Source organism: Cornus florida, unplaced genomic scaffold (assembly GCF_030987335.1).
Source record: "Cornus florida cultivar Cherokee Brave unplaced genomic scaffold, ASM3098733v1 CherokeeBrave_3.0.0_Hap2_Chr09, whole genome shotgun sequence".
Classification (NCBI taxonomy): Eukaryota; Viridiplantae; Streptophyta; class Magnoliopsida; order Cornales; family Cornaceae; genus Cornus; species Cornus florida.
In genome coordinates this window covers 50994280-51012933 of record NW_026775579.1, presented here as the reverse complement: position 1 = coordinate 51012933, position 18654 = coordinate 50994280, and the positions used below count along the sequence as shown (strand labels likewise).

Genomic DNA, 18654 nt, shown 5'->3' with positions numbered 1-18654 from the left:
TTATGACAAATTATTAAAAAAAGAAGAAGAAGAAAGAAAGAAAGAAAGAAAACATTTATTTCATAAAACACTGATTAGCAAGGGTGTTTTGAGATTTTTATAAAAACAATTTGGTCAAAATTGACGGCCAAGGGGAAATTTGCATCTATTTTCAAATGTTAGGGATTTATATGCATGCGTATACTAAATTGCAAGGGTGTTTTTTGCACACTTTTTATATAGCAGGGTCTTTTATATATATGTAAGTACCACATATTTGTTTTAGCTTAAGAATGGCAATCCCCTCTCTCACGCAAATTAACCATTTGGCAATTTGCATACTTTCCCAAACACCAAAAAGTCATCGCATGGTTAACTGCTCTAAATTCTAGATGGGTTGTAACTATTCTAGTTCATGTTTGAAATTTACTGAAGAATTTTAAACTGAGAAGCAAAAGCTGATGCTGCAAAAAATAAGTAAAAAACAGAGTAACACACACTGCAAGGATTGAAATCATTATCATTTCAATTACCAGGAAGAGAGGGGGGGGGGGGGGGGGGGGGGGGGGGAGGAGGGGGGGTGTTGTTGGGGTTGGTTTGTTGAAATCATTATCACAAAGCCAAAAACAACAAAGTTATTATTAAAATTTCCAAAACTGAAATCAAAATAAATAAATAAAAATTGTCAGAATATTGGGAAATGCATGTTGAATTTACCGAGGATGGATAACAAGGCAGAAGCTTAAATTTGAAATGTTAATCAAGCCATAGAAAAGGAACAAAAATAAAATAGAATGTCAAAAGCTATATTACGGATAAACCATCTTTTGCACTGTCGGATCTTCCATCATTTTCTCCAATGCTTCCACTGACAAAACAGGATTCGCTTTTCCTGTCCATATACATAGAATACTTAAGCTCCTTGGTGAAAAATTATTTACTACCAAATACAATAAAACAGGCAAACATGGTTACCAAGCACAGATAAATTCTTCAAAACTGAAACTATGTTAGATAGGGCACAGAAATATTGATCAGTACTTCCAACCTCAAATCATAATAATAACGAGAACTTTCATTGTCATGTAAAAAATATATGTACAAATGTATAAAATAAAATTAAAAAATTGGCTAATCATTCAAAAAATCTGTAACCTGGTGATTTGACAACTTTTAATTCGTTAGCAGATGAATCCAACAGGCAATAATAATCAACACGGTATGCTCATTCTAATCCAAGATGAAAAGGGTACCACCTACTGCTGGTCCACCTTACGCGGTTATGGAGAGTAGAAGACTGAAAATGGACCCTAATTGGAGAGTGGCGGCTCTCAGATGAACCGCATAATCACACTAGGCAGCCCGAGGATTTACCATTCACCAAGAATAAAAGCATCAACACTAATAGTCTATCAGTAAACTTGAACTGCGATAGTGTAGAATACAATTTTATGAGAAAAAATAAATAAATTATTCTTAAGCGAAGTGGTAGATCTATCTGAAGTTTCGAACATAACAAGTAATTAATAACTGGAGACCAGGTTCATGTGACCTCTTATCTCACTGTAAACTATAGTTTTAAACAATAATAATAATAATAATAAATGCTATATCAGTGCTTACCACACGAAGAGAATAGTAATGAATGCACAAACCTGAGCTCATTCATGACATATAATCATTGAATGCAATATGGTCAACACCAATAAATAAAATGTTGATAGTCTAATTTTTTTTTTCCCTAAATGTGGAAAAAATTTAATAAATAAAAACAATATAGTGCAGGGAAACCAGTTCACATGCTTGCTTGACCTCAGTACAAACTATACTTGATGCTCTTAATTTTTTCTTTTCATGTTCTGGCCTTCATATGAATACTGCAAAGTGCAAAGCTTTTTTCTCAAGAGTTGACAGCCAAACAAAAGCTGCCATTCTTAATCTCTTAGGGCATGTTTGGTGTGGTGGAATGAATTGGAATGGAATGAGAATAGAGGTGGGAATGGAATGAGAATGGAATGCAATGAGAATAATGATTCTCATTCCACCGTTTGGTTGTAAACATGGAATGTGTAAAAATGGAATCTCATTCCATTCCTATGTTAGGTAAGAAAGTTAGAATATAATGAATTTATATTGTTTCTTTAAATTACATTTTACTATTAGTAAAAAAAATTAACTAAAAAAATTAATTTGCAAAAATAAAAGGGAAAGAGATAATAGAGAGAGAAAAATAAACGAGATAGAGAGAGGGGGAACAAACAGCATATAGATACATATTATATATATATATATATATATATATATATATATATATATATATTATATTTTATATAGTATGTGTATGCGTGAATTATCTCTTTAAATTATTTTATTACTTTATTAATTCTTAGTGGGAATGGAATGGTCATTCCACCTCTCAAGAAGTGGAATGGGCATTCCACCTTTTTGATGGAATGGGCATTCCCTAGGAATGGCCATTCCACTATTAATGTGACACACCAAACAAGAGAATGGAAACAAATGCATTCCATTCCACCTTCATTTGATTCCATTCACTCACACCAAACATAGCCTTACAGTTTGAGGCTGGAAACTTACCTATCACATACCTTGGTTTGCCCCTTTCATCCACTTTATCACAACAAGGGACTGCCAAACCTTAGTTAAGAAAATCACAAGAAGGGTGAGCTGTTGGACATCTAAATTTCTGTCTTATGCTGGTAGAGCAGTTCTTATTAAGGCTGTTCTGTGCTCCATACAATCATACTGGTCACAAGCTTTTGTTCTCCCAAAGAAGATATTTGACCAAATCAACCAAAATCTTGATGAGATTTTTCTGGTCTGGGGTTGATATCAAGAAAAGTGGAGCCAAAGTTGCTTGGCAAGCTGTTTGCAGGCCTAAAATTCATGGGGGTTTGGGGTTTCCAGACCTTGAGCTCTCTAACATCATTACCAATTTGAAGCACTTGTGGAAGCTTTGTTTGAGAAAGGAAAGTTTATGGGTGGCTTGGTCTTACAGCTTTTGAGGGCTAAGAGTGTTTCGACAGTTAGGCGAACAGCTCTAAGCTCAGGGTTTTGGAGGAAGCTCCTTAGGTTAAGGGATGGATATAGAGTTAATGGTGCTTGATTGTCAATGGTGAATAATTGTTTGTCCTCATTTCTTCTGGTTTAGCTGAGGCATCTACTTTGTATGTTGCTGCTACTTGAGCTTGTGTACAATGTCCTATGTGAGGGTTGTTGGATGTTTTGTTTCATATTTTGTTGTCCCTACTATAATTGGGACTTCTTGTACATTTTCTACAATATATATACACAAGCTTACCTTTTAACCAAAAAAAAAGTGAGGGCATACCGTCACAAAATCAGGAACCCTAAAACTAGGGATCGAGCATGGGTCAAGGGAATACCTGCCCACAAAATCTAAAACACCATATCTTGGAGGCACCCCAAGATATCAAAAACTTCCCATAAGATACATTTCAGTAGCACCCCAGGTTCTCTATGTGTAGTACTGTGCACCCTCTCATTTCTTTCACACCAAAGAAAATACAGTGTGGCTGTAAATAGTAATCTAAACATTTTATGCCTACAAGTCTTGGCTGCAAACTGTTGGGAGAAAGTAAAAGCCAGATCCATCATAGAAGTGCCTCTCTGCAAGTTCAGGTTGAAGGTATCAGGATCCACGTTCTCCTCATGATGCGTGCAGAGGAAACAAATTATTTCATTATCTATGTCTAATTATTTCATTATCTATGTTCTTGACTTGCAACCTTAACCAACCATCTTAGAGGGGAAAGTTACCATATCCATGATTGAAAGTTATCCACTCCGCCACACGCCGCAAGTTGGCCACATGCGCTCACGTGCTGACATTCCAGCTCACGCGCGTACACGTCAGATTCCCAGATCCGGTCTGCCATGTCACCTGTCCAGTCAACAGACAGCCATGTCATCATCACGTCAGCTGCCATGTCAGCACAAGTACCACGTCAGCCCTAGGTTCCATTTCTCTGCCACGTCGGCAGTGTTAGAAAAAAATTTTGAAGGCACCATTCCAGCCCAGTATTTTGCGCTGATTCCAAATATGCAGTCAGTTTTTGCATTTGAGATCTCTAAATGGCACAAAATAGGATCATTCCCCTTATTCAAGCTGTGGTGAAAGAGCTTGACCAAAGAAAGACATGTTTGCAGACTCCCACAGGTTTTGTTACACCATCAGGAGGCTGCCCATACGGTGGCTTTTCAGTCAACATCCTCTCATCACAACGGATGACACAACCGCTATTATCACTCTCTTTACTGCACTTTTTGTTGGATTCGAGGGGATTCTTTTCAGGAGTGTCGCACTCGTGCTAGACTGACTTCATCTACTCCAACTATGACTACCTCTCACACTGTGCCACTACAGTCACAAGCTCCAGCTCCAGCCCCAGTACCAGTGTCTAGCACTCCTAGCAAGTCTTCATCTTTCTCATCTACATTCTCTGCAACTGACCTTGAGGCAATTATCAATCAAGTTTTAACTAGAATACAAGGTACACCTTCCTCTTCTCTTTCTACCACACCAGGTAAGAATACATGCTGGTATTTTGATTCCGCTTGCTGTAATCACATTACATTCAATTCAATACATTACAGAGTTCCATATTCTCTCTCTATATATCCAACATGATATCTAATAAATTTTTGTTCTGGGACAATTTTTTATGTGATGAACTAATTGAAAGTTGATTATTTTTTTTGTTGAACCATATAATTTACATACATTTTTATTTTTTTAATAAATGAGCATGACAAATAACCAAATCAACTTTGTAAGTTGGCTACAGTGGAACATAAGTTTACAGAAATAAAATATGTACTAATATATATATATATATATATATAGCTGTATACACACACATACATATAAATGAAAATGTTTATAGAAGTCTCTTTTTTTAACAATTTCTTGATGGAAAAGGTCCTAAAAAGCAATATGAAACGCCAGACCCAGAGTTGAGGTACTACTGCAAGTGCTTCAAATGTAAAGACGTCATTTTATGACTCTTCATAAATTGATTTTTTTATGAAACTATGCAGTCACAAGGCTTCTCCAGTCTCTAGTTCCATGGAGCGCATTAAACACTGAACAAAGTCTTTTCTTCAAACCTCTAATTCTTCTTATCCACTATCATAAAATTGGAAGCAAATTTTAGTCTTAATGCTGAGGTCTATACTCCTGAGTATTTATTCTATTAAAACTTCTATAATGTTCGTATCATACACACTTCCTAAAACATCTGCGCCATTACTTGGTGTATTGGTGCAATTGTAAAAGCACAAACTATCAGCCGTTACAACAGGTTCCAGTTTATTGGCGATTACTTTCTACCCAAAGGTTAAGTTTGTACCTGTCCGCTCCTTACAACATCCCGCATTGATGGGGCCAACACTAGGTAAACTGCCTTTGTCATGTCGTAAAACAACTCTATGCTAGTTACAGAATAGAATGCAAAATAAAATGCTTTCGATGATGGAAAAGAAAATTTTAAAATGGCCTTTTTAAGGCAAAATACAGAGAGAATGTTATCTCAACAAAATAAGTGAAGACGCACACAAGACTACGCAAGTTCTCAGTGCTTTTTTTTTAAGGCGAAACACAAAAGAACATTATTCACTGAAGTGAGAGATAATGATTACGTTTACCAAGCTTAAGCAATTTTTTAGGTCATGTAAAATAAATTGAGCCTTGTTTCAGTTCCATGCTTGAACTATCACAAAACATATTCTTTTCATATTAGGGATATTGACATATGACAAAAAAGAAGAGGGAAACTTACTAGACACTACAAATAGGAATTAAAAATGAACGAGAATTGAATACCCATATTGTAAGAAAATCCTATGAAACAGGCAGCTTCTAATCAAAATATTTGTAATACACTTCACTGCTAATTTTTCCCTCCAAGATATTTGTACAGTGGTAAGAAATGAAACGTAAGTATAAATTAGTCTCATCTCTTCATTAAACTGTTTGCAGGACTTTAAATATTTTGATGTTTTCCACTCCCAAATAAATTTATAATCTCATATTTCCTAACACGTCCACTAAGTGATCTATACTGTGACTTACCATTCAATTAGATGTCCAACTGTAAGATAAAAATTCTGAAGAGCAGTTCTTCTAAATATACCTCAGCACACATACAGCTGAAGCTATAAGCGGAGAGCTTGTTTTCCAAAATTATGACTTACATCCATAATTAATGCAGTTTTCCATTCATGTTCTATCACAAATTATATAATGGAGATGAAAGAATCTATTGAAGTACAAAATGCTTTATTTCTCCCTTTTGCTAATCTTTTCTTGTTCCTTCTTGCATGACTATTAGAAACCTGAACAAACACAGCAACTAAACAACTAAAATAATAATCATTAGTCCTAAGTACAGAGTATAGAGACCATATTCTTTAGGTAGGAGAGGTTAAATGTGCAACAAATTTCGCTCATACAAAAATATTACACAAACTGTATCCCTATTACCAATGCATGAAAATATATGCAAAACAAATTTGTTTGCAGGTGAAACTTATATTTAAATGTGTTCAACAGATCACATTATGCATGAAATTTTAATTAATTATTCAACTTACGGGAAGATGAGGACCCATCAGAAGCACCTATCCCTGGTCTAGAAGCAGCTCCATTTTGAAAAACCTTCATGAAATGTTCAAATGAATTAATTAGAAAACATTATTTTAAACCACCACAGCCTCAAAGGGATAGCTCAAACTCCTACTTGGTCGGCAAACTGAGCATCCTTTGACGAATCTGTCTCAGTTGATTCTTTGAAACTCTCAAAAGGACTCTTCTGCAAAGTTTCTTCAGGAGAAATATCTACAAAAGCTGCAAATGTAAGTTGCATTAGAATTTATATTAGAGAACAAACTAAACAATCAAATAAGAATTTCCCAATAGATTATTAATTGAGGAACAGGTGGCTATTATTTGTCAAGCATATTCACTTCCTAAGGAAAATGCAATATAATGCACAGATACATGCTCATTGCCTGCCCATGCATGTATGCACTAGCATACACACACAAAAAAACAGGTACCAAATGCTTCAAGGTCTAGGCAAATATCTGTACAAGTGTCACCACATATCCCCAAGAAAGAGAGAGAAGAAAATAAGTGTCAGATATTAGGACCCACTTTCTGTGGTGTAAGCCCATTGTCCCAGCAGAATAATTCAGCAAATTTGACTGCCACTGATCCAGGAAATTTTTTCTTTACCCAAATATAGCTACACGCACTGCTTTACTTCTCTTTGTTACCCATATATGTGATATCATCTACCATGAATGAGTTGTATCAAATGTGTAATAATTTATTTGCATGATTATCATGTTTGTATCTTCAACTTACTCTAAAAAAATTTAAATAAATAAATACAGAAAACTGAAAATGCCCAAATTGCTACAAAGATTTTTTAGGAAGATTAGGGGAAACTCGTGTGTGAAGAGGAATCACTGAAATTGGTAGAGACTACACATAGTTCATATGCTCATCTTAAAACTACTTAGTGTCAGTTGCTGCTCGTTCTATATATCGACAATAAATAACAGAAAAATTAAGAAAGAGATAATTTGATACCATATTTCTTTGGTTTGTTCTCTAGTTCTGTGTCATCTTTGATATCTGAGGCAGGTGGGATCTCCACTTTGGTCGCAGCTACATCTACAGTCACTGCAGACTGAGACGCAACTGGAGAAGTTGAGGTAGCTGGACGTGATGCTGGGGGCGTTGGAAAAGGAAAAGGTGATCCAGGGGAGAAGGCAGGATTATTGAATTGGTTATTTTGTGAATCCATCTGCCCCATCAAGGTCTTGACAGCTTGTTGCATTGCATATTTCTGGAAAAGGAAAATATTCAAATCACAATTTGCAGAGACAAACAAACATATAGAAAGAAATTAAGTTAACAAATTCTCGTGACAAATTATAATAATTAGATAAACTGAAGTCTGTGTGTGTCTAAGGACATTTAAAAATATATATAGCCAATCTAAAATTATTATCAAAACAGCACAAAAATTAAAGATAAACAATATGTTCAAATGCCAAAAAAAAACAAAAAACAAACTTTTTTAAAATTGTAGAATTTAAAAGACCTGAAGAAGAGCCCCACTGTACAAGTGTATAGTAGTCAACACAAGATTAGTTACCCCGAGAGAGAGAGAGAGAGAGAGCAGAATGCAACAAAGAGACCCATGCAAATTAGATTATTGTTCACAAAAAAACTAAATAATGTAGTGAAAGATAAAGATGTGGTCAGGAGAGTAATGGAACCCCAATAGGAAGAAACTCAGCTCTAAAGCATCCCACACATAATACAACCTCCACAAACTAAGTTTTTAGGAAAACAGGAACCCAGCAACCATCTACCTAATTTCCTGAAGCATTTCCATCCAAGGAGAAGACAATTTAATCTCAATAATAGAATTTGAAAAGGTATCTATAAAAATCTGAGTCATCGCCGTTGTCATCCTTGCCTTTATCCCCCATATGAATGGGGTCAAGGGCCATCAAGGCACATGAATTTCTAATTACTTCATCTAATATAAGTTTTGGCCGGACCCTATGTCTCTTACCTTCTATGCAAACTATTCTTTCTTTTCTTATTAGTGCATCTACATGTCTATATTGTATCTGAACACACCACCTAAACCTTATTTCTTTCATTTTATCATTAGGAAGCCCTACTCCTAATTTTCGCTCACACGTTGATTATTAACCCTACTTTTTTAGGACTCCTCCCAACATTCTCATTTCAGTCACATGAATGTGTTGTTCTTTTTTCTTTTTCTTTAAAGATCTAAATGATCCTATATAAATTGCTCAAAGAAAAATGAAAATCCACCATCCTAAAGACCAAAAACCTTGAAACATCACTACTAAACAAAAATTCAAGAATGGGAGTGGGAGTGAATAGGATTTGGGATAGGTCATTTTTGTGTCAGGTTGATTTATAGCATTAAGTAAGGGTTGTCCAGTCACCCCTAGCTTCGTATAACGAACAGCTTCAGGTCAGTTTGACAAGTTCACATCATAAATCTATCGAGTCCAACTTATCAAAAAATAAATAAATCTGTCGGGTCCAGTCCAGTTCGATATATTTTGGTAAGATTGATACATTTTCATAATGCAAAACCGAACATTTTGAAACCCAGCCAATATGGTTTGGTAATTAACCACGGACAGAAGAGCAGCCACAATTTATATGTGAACAAATGGTAAGAGTATTATAAATCTAGAAATGAACCAAGTTGGCGCATGTGAAACCAGACTTTGTTTGAGAATAGGCGGGATGATGAGAGAAAGAGAGAAATTTAGATAAACAGCTTCAGAAGAAACAAACAAAAAATGTTAGTCAAATGTTGAAAAAGAGTTGCATTCACCTAGCTGTTCTAGCAATATGAAAAATGCAAAATTTTCAAGCGAATAAAATAGACATAATTAAAAAATCTAAACTAATTGAAATCTAGATGAATTAACAGACTAAATTTGGATTGGAACTATTAGAATGCTTCCGATGTAAATCAATCATCCCTATGATAGTTGATCCAATAAAATTATCAAAATTTTCAATAAATTATACAAGGGAATTTGTAACAAGTTTAATATCAAAATAAATTCACATGATGGTCAATCTAATAAAATTATCAACTCTTAAAGGAGTGGCCCCGTATTGTATAATGTTGAAAATCAAAATTGTTAAGCTACACACACGTCAGAAACATGGTTTGGTAATTAACCACAGACAGAAGAGCAGCCACAATTTATATGTGAACAAATGGTAAGAGTATTATAAATCTAGAAATGAACCAAGTTGGCGCATGTGAAACCAGACTTTGTTTGAGAATAGGTGGGATGATGAGAGAAAGAGAGAAATTTAGATAAACAGCTTCAGAAGAAACAAACAAAAAATGTTAGTCAAATGTTGAAAAAGAGTTGCATTCACCTAGCTGTTCTAGCAATATGAAAAATGCAAAATTTTCAAGTGAATAAAATAGACATATAATTAAAAAAATTAAACTAATTGAAATCTAGATGAATTAACAGAGTAAGTTTGGATTGCAACTATTAGAATACTTCCGATGTAAATCAATCATCCATATGATAGTTAATCTAATATACTTATCAAAAAAATATGATAGTTACTCTAATAAAATTATCAAAATTTATAATAAATTATGCAAGGGAATTGTAACAAATTTAATATCAAAATAAATTCACGTGATGGTTAATCTAATAAAATTATCAACTTTTAAAGGAGTGGCCCCATATTGTATAATTTGAAAATCAAAATTGTTAAGGTTGTCAGAAACATCTGTTCGACAATGTTAACAACTGGATTGATTTTACTAAAATGTCATCTATATCATTTTATTGCACAAAGCGAGGTTATTATTGTCTTCACATTCATTACAATGGTAGAATACACATATTTAAATTTTTTCTTGTGATGACCAACATATTGCATCCCTGTCAGTCAACTTTAACCAATGGGAGGTTTCAGTAACATATGTAAACCTTAAGGGAGGTTATAGTAATTTCCTTTTTCTTTTCTTTTTTTGATAATTGAGGTTAGAGTAATGTCTGAAAATGCAGGGGTAGGGTGTTGCCAAACCTCGAGGAGGTCAACATAATTACCCAAAATTGTTAAAATTCGTAGAAAAAAATAAGTGAAGCAGCCGTATATCACAGCTTCAAGAAGCTTTTTTTAAAAAAAATTTATATTCATACAAGGATTTGGGATTCAAAGTGGAAGCATCAATGGAAGTTATTGATATGATTGGCACAAATGAGTTCCACGGGTTTTGCCTCCACTTTCAGAGGAGCAAGGATAGATAATTAGGGTTAAATTTTATTATTTCGGTAATGTTTTAATTCCAAAGATATTTTAGTACTTTATTATTTTAGGGTTAGGGTTTGTTTATGCTTTGCCAATAAAAGGCTATTATGTAATCAAACAATTTAGTATTGGCCCATTGGGGAATACTGATTATCATGTTCTACGGATTTCTCTCTGTTCTTCTTACACTTCTGTTCTTGCTTTCCTTAACCCCTCTGCTGTCCAGTCTATACATTCACCCCCTGTTCTCATCCCATTTGTCTGTCTTCTCACCCTTTCTTCTAGGTTCACCTCTTCTTCTGTCTTCTGATCTCTTACTTTCTTTCTGATCCTACATCAACTTGGTATTAGACCAATCTCATCCTCCATCAAGTAGTATCAGTCTATCAGAGCACACTACCCATCCTCGAGGCACCTATCTGAGAAAGTCCTCTTAAGCCTCAACAACCTCCTCAGTATATACTATACAGAATCTATTAGACTATGTTTGTTATAACAGGAGGAAAAAGAAAATGAAGTATAATATTAGTTATGAGAGAAGAAAAGAAATGAAAAGATAGTGTTAAACTCTCATCATATTTGGTTGATTAAGAAAGAAAAAAATGAAAAGATGGTGTTAACCTCCCATCGTGTTCAGTTGATTAACGAGGAAAAAGAAATGAATTGAGAGTGTTGTTTGGGAACAGAAAGGAAAGGAAACTATTTTAATGAATTTGCACTGTACCTTTTACATTTAAAAGGTAAATTGGTAGGTGAGGAGTGGTTTCAGATAAGACAGAGACCGACCAAGCTTTAATGTCGATTACATGCAATTGTTGAGCAAATAATTGAAAAGAAAGTTACTGGGACTTTAACCACTGTTTATCATCTGCCAAGGCCTAGGACTCGTGGTATTTTGATTTTGTTTCTTACAAAAATAAGGGCAAATTTGGTATTTCTAAGTTCTATTAAAACCTGCAGTATTTCCTTTCATTTTCTCCCATTTTTGGAAGGATAGCAAAACCTGCTTTTCATGGGTTAGTGTATCCCTCCAAATCCTTTCATTTCCTTCCTTTCCAAAATTGTATACCAAATACAATATAACATTTCTCTCCATTTACTTTCTTTTCTTATCCTTCCGTTTCTCTTCAACCAAACTAAGTCTTGGAGACATCTGGAAGAGGATGTCGCACACCACCCCACTCAGCGACCTAGCATGACTATCTTCAGCAATCTTGGACAGGCACGAGGGAATAACTCATATTGGGACTATCATCACACCAATTATCAAGTCAAAATCGAATCCAATGCCCACTCCCAACTACAAGCCAAATGTGCTTCAAGAACTCATCCACCCTTTCTTGATCCTTTTCAAACATCCGCATTGTAAAAGATACATGCCTGCCTAGAATAACAATCAACCATCTACTTCCCTTCTACTACTCTCTTCCATAGATTGTCCCTAAAACCCTTACCTCCACAACATCTCCCTAGCAAGGTTTGGTTGAACCACCCCAATCCTTCTCTTTCATTGGGAGGCAAACCAATTTCTAGTACATAAAATTTTGACATTAAATTATGTGTAGATTGATATAATTGTGACATCACAGTATACTTGAATTTCTCTCCATAAATTTTAATAGCTTCATGGTGTTTTAGATAGTGTTATCCATCAGCTGATGGTACAAGTTCCATACATTTTCAACTTTTTACCATATATGTGCCACTGCAACAATATGTTATAATAAAAATATGGAAATTTACCCTCAGATAATTGCCAGTTGCATATCTTTATCAACTAGACCTCCTGATAATATGAAAAGAAGAATCACAAAAATAAACAAGTAATTTGGACAGACATGTTCACACCTTGTAAGGAAGTCAAACTCACCTTTAAGTTCGTAGCCGCCTGCAATGTAAAACAGATTGTCAAAAGTGGATGAAGGTTAAAAATAAATAATAAATATTCAACTATAAAAACTAATAGTGTGTTGAAGAATCGTGCAAGTTATAGTCGTTCTTACCCATGAAAAAAGTGCTGAGAGGCCAACACCAACTCCAATCCAAAAGAGGGGTGACCCTCTAAAAAATAGAAACATCAACGAAGAATAATAAGGCATGAGAACATCTAAGTGAAAAATACATAAGTTAAAATAACACATAAAACTGTCGCACAATAGTTGACATGTAATAATTCAATCATTAGCATAAATAACAATGAAGTCAACAGAAAACAAATTAAAAGAAAATAATATAATAAAACAAAAAGGGCAGGAAACATTACACGTGTGACGACGGAGGCGGCACCGAAAACTGTGGGCTAACACCAACTGAAGATGTTTCTTGACTAGTTGAAGAAGTAATGCTTGCAAAACTTTCCTTTCCTAGCTTCTTTAACACTGTATTGTAGAAATATTAAAAGAAGCAGGAGGAAATCAAAACCAGAAAAATATAATGAATAGCATCATAGGACATAACAACGGATGAATTACATTCATAATTTCATATACATAAAAAGGAACATATTAAGGTGAACCAAATAAAGCTGTTGACTACAAAACCAGAGTAGAAGGAATAAAAGGCAACAATATTCACAGGCATTACAAGAAAGGAGCCAAAATCTTAATAGAAAGGAACTGCTATATTATTATCCCAATACATGGGCTTTAGGGGGAGGGGGGGAGAAAAACAAGAGAGAACAAAGAGGAAGAGAAGAGGAACAAGAAATATTGCTGAAAACTAAGGGAGGTAAGTCAGAGTTCAACACTCACTCAAGCACATAACCATGGATTTGATTGGCATGTTGAATGAAAAAGATAACAGAAAAAGAAGTCGTTAATCAAGTGGACCTGCAAATGTGTTCCACTTCCGATCCCGTGTTGCCCCTCAACAGCAACAAATAAACACCACTTGAAAGCAGAAGAGGTTTACTGGATGAAGATTAGTAGCAGCACCTTAAAAAAGTATTCAAAAGGTATAGAAAAGATGTATCCAAGACCTCAGACTTGATTTGGCATGTGTTACATGATGCCTATGGCAACACTTGGGAGTTTCGATATTTAAGATCGAGTTGTTGAGTTTTATTTTACTCTTTCTTTAGATTAATTTGATGTTGGTTCAGTTTAATGCATGTTTTCTTATGTTTTAAGAGCCAGTGTTTTGCTAATAATGATGCTTCATGAAATCATGCATCGTATTTCTGGTGTTGTTTTGTGGAATTGGACCTTTATATGTGGACTGTAGTAGTCAAATTCAAAGTTTCTATTTATGGAGTTCAGATCCCATTAGAGTTAAAATACTTGAAAGTATATTTGAAATGCTTTCACTTACAAAAGAGAACAAATTCTTGAAAAAATTTCCTACAATTGTGTTCTGAAGAGGATTGTATGAGAGAATTCCAAACCTATGTTTGATGCAAACAATATTCTATTTCTAGGTATGGTCCTTGATTTTTCTTCTTCTTATTCTTCCTTCTCTTACTTTTTTCAAGTTTAGAAGCCCATAGTTAGCCCCTTTTTTTTACCCATAAAATCCTTCTAAACAAGCCTAACCAAAAGAACCCAAATCAGGAAAGGTACTCTTCACAGCCCCTAAAATAGTCCAGAAACTTTGCCTGCCCTTAGCTAATTGAAACCTCAAACCCTTACCTCTCTTACACCTTTGACAAACCTAAAACCAAATATCTTCTTTAATTGTAAGCCACAAAAAGAAAAAGAACCTAATAATAATAATAATAATAATAATAATAGGTTTTTGTAATCTGTAACATGATCGATTGATTCAATACAATTGAAGGCTTTATTTTCTCTCCTTCCATTCTCTATCTTGGTGCACAAAAGTTAGGGATGGGCAAAGTTCGCTGAATGCAGGGTAAAACCGTAAAACATAATGAATGTCATTTGAATGAAGATTGCTAGGTTGTGGAAAGCAAAAAGGATAGTGGGTATGCTACATTTTATAAAATGTAGTACAATAAGGACGGGCATATATTAGGAAAGCATTGGGTGGTTCAAATGATAAGAGTCGTTTGCAGTAGATATGGTGAGCCTAGGTTGGGGTGGTGGAGGAGATTCAGGCTTTAGCAGATATCCTAGGTTGTGGTGTTGGCGCTCTTCCAATCTCTTATTTGGGGCTCCCTTTGGGTACCTCGTCGAGGAGCATTTCTGTTTGGGATCCGATTCTAGAACGGTTTGAGAGGAGGCTATCAGGTTGGAAGAAACAGTACTTGTCGAAAGGGGGGAGTGTTACGCTTATGAAAAGCACCCTTTCCAATCTCCCGGCCTATTTCATGTCGCTCTTTCCGATGCCTATGAAAGTTGTTAGAAGACTCGAAGAGATTCAGAGGAAGTTTTTGTGGGGAGGTTTGGGTGATGAATTCAAATACCACTTAGTTAATTGGGAGAGGGTATGCACCCCCATCAAAAAGGGGGGCTTGGGTATTCGAAGGCTGGATGTATTCAATAAGGCGTTGTTAGGCAAGTGGTTGTGGAGGTCTGGGGGAGAGAGGTCCAAGCTTTGGATGCAGTCCATAAGACATTCAAAGAAAGCAAATTTAAAAAGAGATATCTTAAGAAAATAAATTTCTTCACAGCGCAACCAACCCAAGACCTTGTGAGGTCAAGTTTTAGTCTTAATATATACTCAGTTTATGTCAATTTTTAGGTTAGTACGTTGTTGGTAAATTTCTAATATGCTTGCTATGTTCTAGAGTACATGATATTTCTGTGATTTATTATTATACATGGGTTAGCTGAGGCAAATGGGTCATTTTTGGGCCAAGATGTTGTATTGGATCTTTAGTAATGGATTTCAATAGTTTTTACATGGTTTTACTGGTCAAAGTCTCGTAATCTCTAAATTGAAGTCCAAGTCATATTAAAGGTAGATTACTTTGAACTAATGGGCCATTAGCCCAATGGTAGAACCTCCCTATCTTCAAAGAAGAGGGGAGGGGTTCAAGCACCCGGCGTGGGCAATGTTTTTTTTTTTTTGGTTAAAAGGGTAAGCTCGGCGTGGGCAATGTTGTGTGTGAGTACTTACCTGATCAAAAATAAATAAAAAGTAGATTACTTTGAGGCTATATGTACCTATATAAAGCATTTAATTCCACAATAGCATTTCTGCACTTTAGAAATTACTTAATGCAATTCTGACCATTAGTATGATGCCTTACTTGTTCTTTTTATCTTCTTTGTTTCTTTAATGTTTCTACATTTTTAAGCTATTGTAATCCAAAATCAAATCTGTATAACCACTTTTCTACCCTTAAAAGACCCTATAATGTTAGGACATTTTAATGAGAATCAGTTTTTTCATGTGATTTTTAATACTATAAGCTAGAAATACATAATATTTGATAAATTATATTTGTCCATTTAAAAAAAAAAAAAAAAACTCAGTCATTATAAATGCATATAATATGATAAACGATTTCTTTTCCTATTTGAAACTCAAGACACATCCACTTGCCCCTATGGGGACTTGAACCCTCTACCTTCTATGGGAAGGTGAGGAAGTACCACTAGGCTACAACCCTTGGTGGTAAACAACTATCATTTTCACTCTACATATATATATATATTAAATTTGTACAAAACACTTACATACAATATATACATACATATATATAATGTCTATCTTAACATAATTATATCATGTTTCTTAAGACTTTGTTTTATTGTGGTGTCTAGAACATAATGTATCTTATCCCATATCCATCTTAATGCTTCATAACAAAAGATGAAGAAAACTTGGTGACATTTTGGCTTTGACTTTCATAGCTTTGATAATCACCATAGATATTGATGATTAATTTTCATAGCTTTGATATTAATGTTTAATTTATCAACTGTGCATAAGAAAATAACATCAATGTTAACAATATTTTCACAAATCTTAATCTTCACTCTTGCAGTAAGGTTGTTAGAAATCAACAACTCCTCCAAACTTAAGCAAGCAGTCTCCTCTCTCTCGCTCTCTCTCTCCCATTTGCTTCAAATGACTAACAATGGGTCTCGCAACTGTTTGATCCCAAGTTCCAAAAATACAATCCATTTTTTTCTCAAGCCAATCCACAGACTCACTTAGTTCAAATCAACAATCACTTATGAAATTGTACAATTTAGTCTCCCCACCTAACAGGGCAAACTCATTTCATCAGCTAAATAGATAATACAATCCAATCTACTAACTCGGTGTTCTCTAGCAAATTTTGAGATCTTATCAACTATAAATATCTTTGTAATCTCCTGCATGCACACATATATACTTGTATAAATGATACCACATGAACACCAAAATAGCCCAAAAATAATATAAACTAAAACAGAGAGATCATAAGCATTAAAAATAGCAGCCCATGCCATGAACAAATTCATATATGCCTATTGATGAAGATATATAAATATATATATAGAGAGAGAGAGGGAGAGAGGCAAAAGAAGTACCAATTAATTTGGTGGTTCTGGGAGGGGCATGACCGTCGTTACCCTGAGGCGGAGAGAGAGCTGAAATGGAAGTTGCGGTTCTGGTGAGAGAGATTTCTCGACCACTTCTTCTGGTAGTCCTTCGGAACAGATGAGGAATACCAGAGGAGTACCTGTTTGAGACCGTATCTCTTGGGTTGGGAGACCAACCCACTACCATTTTCGGGGAAGAAACTAGGGCTAGGTTTTCCATCGATAATTACCAATTTATAAACCAACAACACCACTATCAAGTAGATATATCTGTGCGTGCAGTGTGTCTATATATATCAACAGAGAGAGAGAGATGTAGAAGATGTATTAGAAATAGGCTGAGAAGAGGCTGGTGCTTCTGGCTTCTGCCGAGGCTTTGAGTAAAAGAGTTGAGTGAAGTTTATCAGCCTGCGCATGAGGATGGTAATGGGGCGGGTTAAATGGATGATCCGATATAATAATACAGTTTCGCTTCTTTTCTTTTTCTTTTTCTTTTTTTTTTTTTTTAACTTCGGATATTAACTTCCCTAGGTAAATGTCAAAATGAAACCATATTTATTATGTTTATGAATATGAGGCTTATGAGCTAATTTACAATAAATCTTAAAATAATAATAAGAATAATAATAATAATAATAATAATAATAATAATAATGTTGTGTTCGGTACTAATTCACATAATCTTTTTCAACCGATGTCGCTCTCACGTTCCGAGGTACTAATTCACATAATCTTTTTCAACCGATGTCGCTCTCACGCTCCGAGCGCATCCTCACACTCACTCAAATCCTCCTATTTATAACTTAATTCTGCCGCTCTCACGCTCCCGCTATCGAATTCTCTTTTGCTCCCGCTTTATGTCATTTAGGTTTGATATTAAAATGAAGTATATTGAATTTTTTTTTTTTTTCGATCGACGATGATAATGTCCGGCCTCTTATTTCATAATTTAGGCTCATGTAATCTTTCGTCTCACCTACAAAAGGACAATTACTGAAAAATTTTCTTGAAAGTAACTTCAAGGGAATTAGGACAATAGACGTCAAACGTGAGTGAGATACTCTGTCATTAGACTATCCCTAATTTTAAGCTATAATAAATTGACAATTGCATTTTCTAAATCCTCTTATTAAAGTTGGAAACTCCATTGGAATAGAAAAATAGGGACTATTACATATTTTTTGTACTTAAGTACTCCGTAACTCTTAATGCCGCCTTTTGCATTTAGGAATGTTTAGTTCATCTATGAATTCATGATCCAAACTCATTTGAATTGGACTTTCAACCTCACGATTATGCGATAGATTCATAAATAAAGAATCCATAAAGATTGAACCA

General features: G+C 34.9%; 1 protein-coding gene across 1 annotated transcript in view; it reads right to left on the bottom strand.

Annotated features, from left to right (window-relative positions):
- The window catches only part of LOC132273900 (protein TIC 40, chloroplastic-like), a 60167-nt gene extending 42442 nt beyond the window's left edge, over window positions 1–17725 (bottom strand). The window contains exons 1-8 of the mRNA XM_059775005.1: window positions 17305–17725; window positions 13143–13257; window positions 12883–12940; window positions 12750–12767; window positions 7619–7877; window positions 6762–6868; window positions 6616–6679; window positions 793–871 (exon numbers count right to left, since the gene is read on the bottom strand). Of these exons, the coding sequence (XP_059630988.1) occupies window positions 793–871; window positions 6616–6679; window positions 6762–6868; window positions 7619–7877; window positions 12750–12767; window positions 12883–12940; window positions 13143–13257; window positions 17305–17536 (932 nt within the window). The 5' untranslated portion in view covers window positions 17537–17725. The remainder of the gene's footprint in view (window positions 1–792; window positions 872–6615; window positions 6680–6761; window positions 6869–7618; window positions 7878–12749; window positions 12768–12882; window positions 12941–13142; window positions 13258–17304) is intronic.
- Between the last annotated feature and the right edge of the window lie 929 nt (window positions 17726–18654).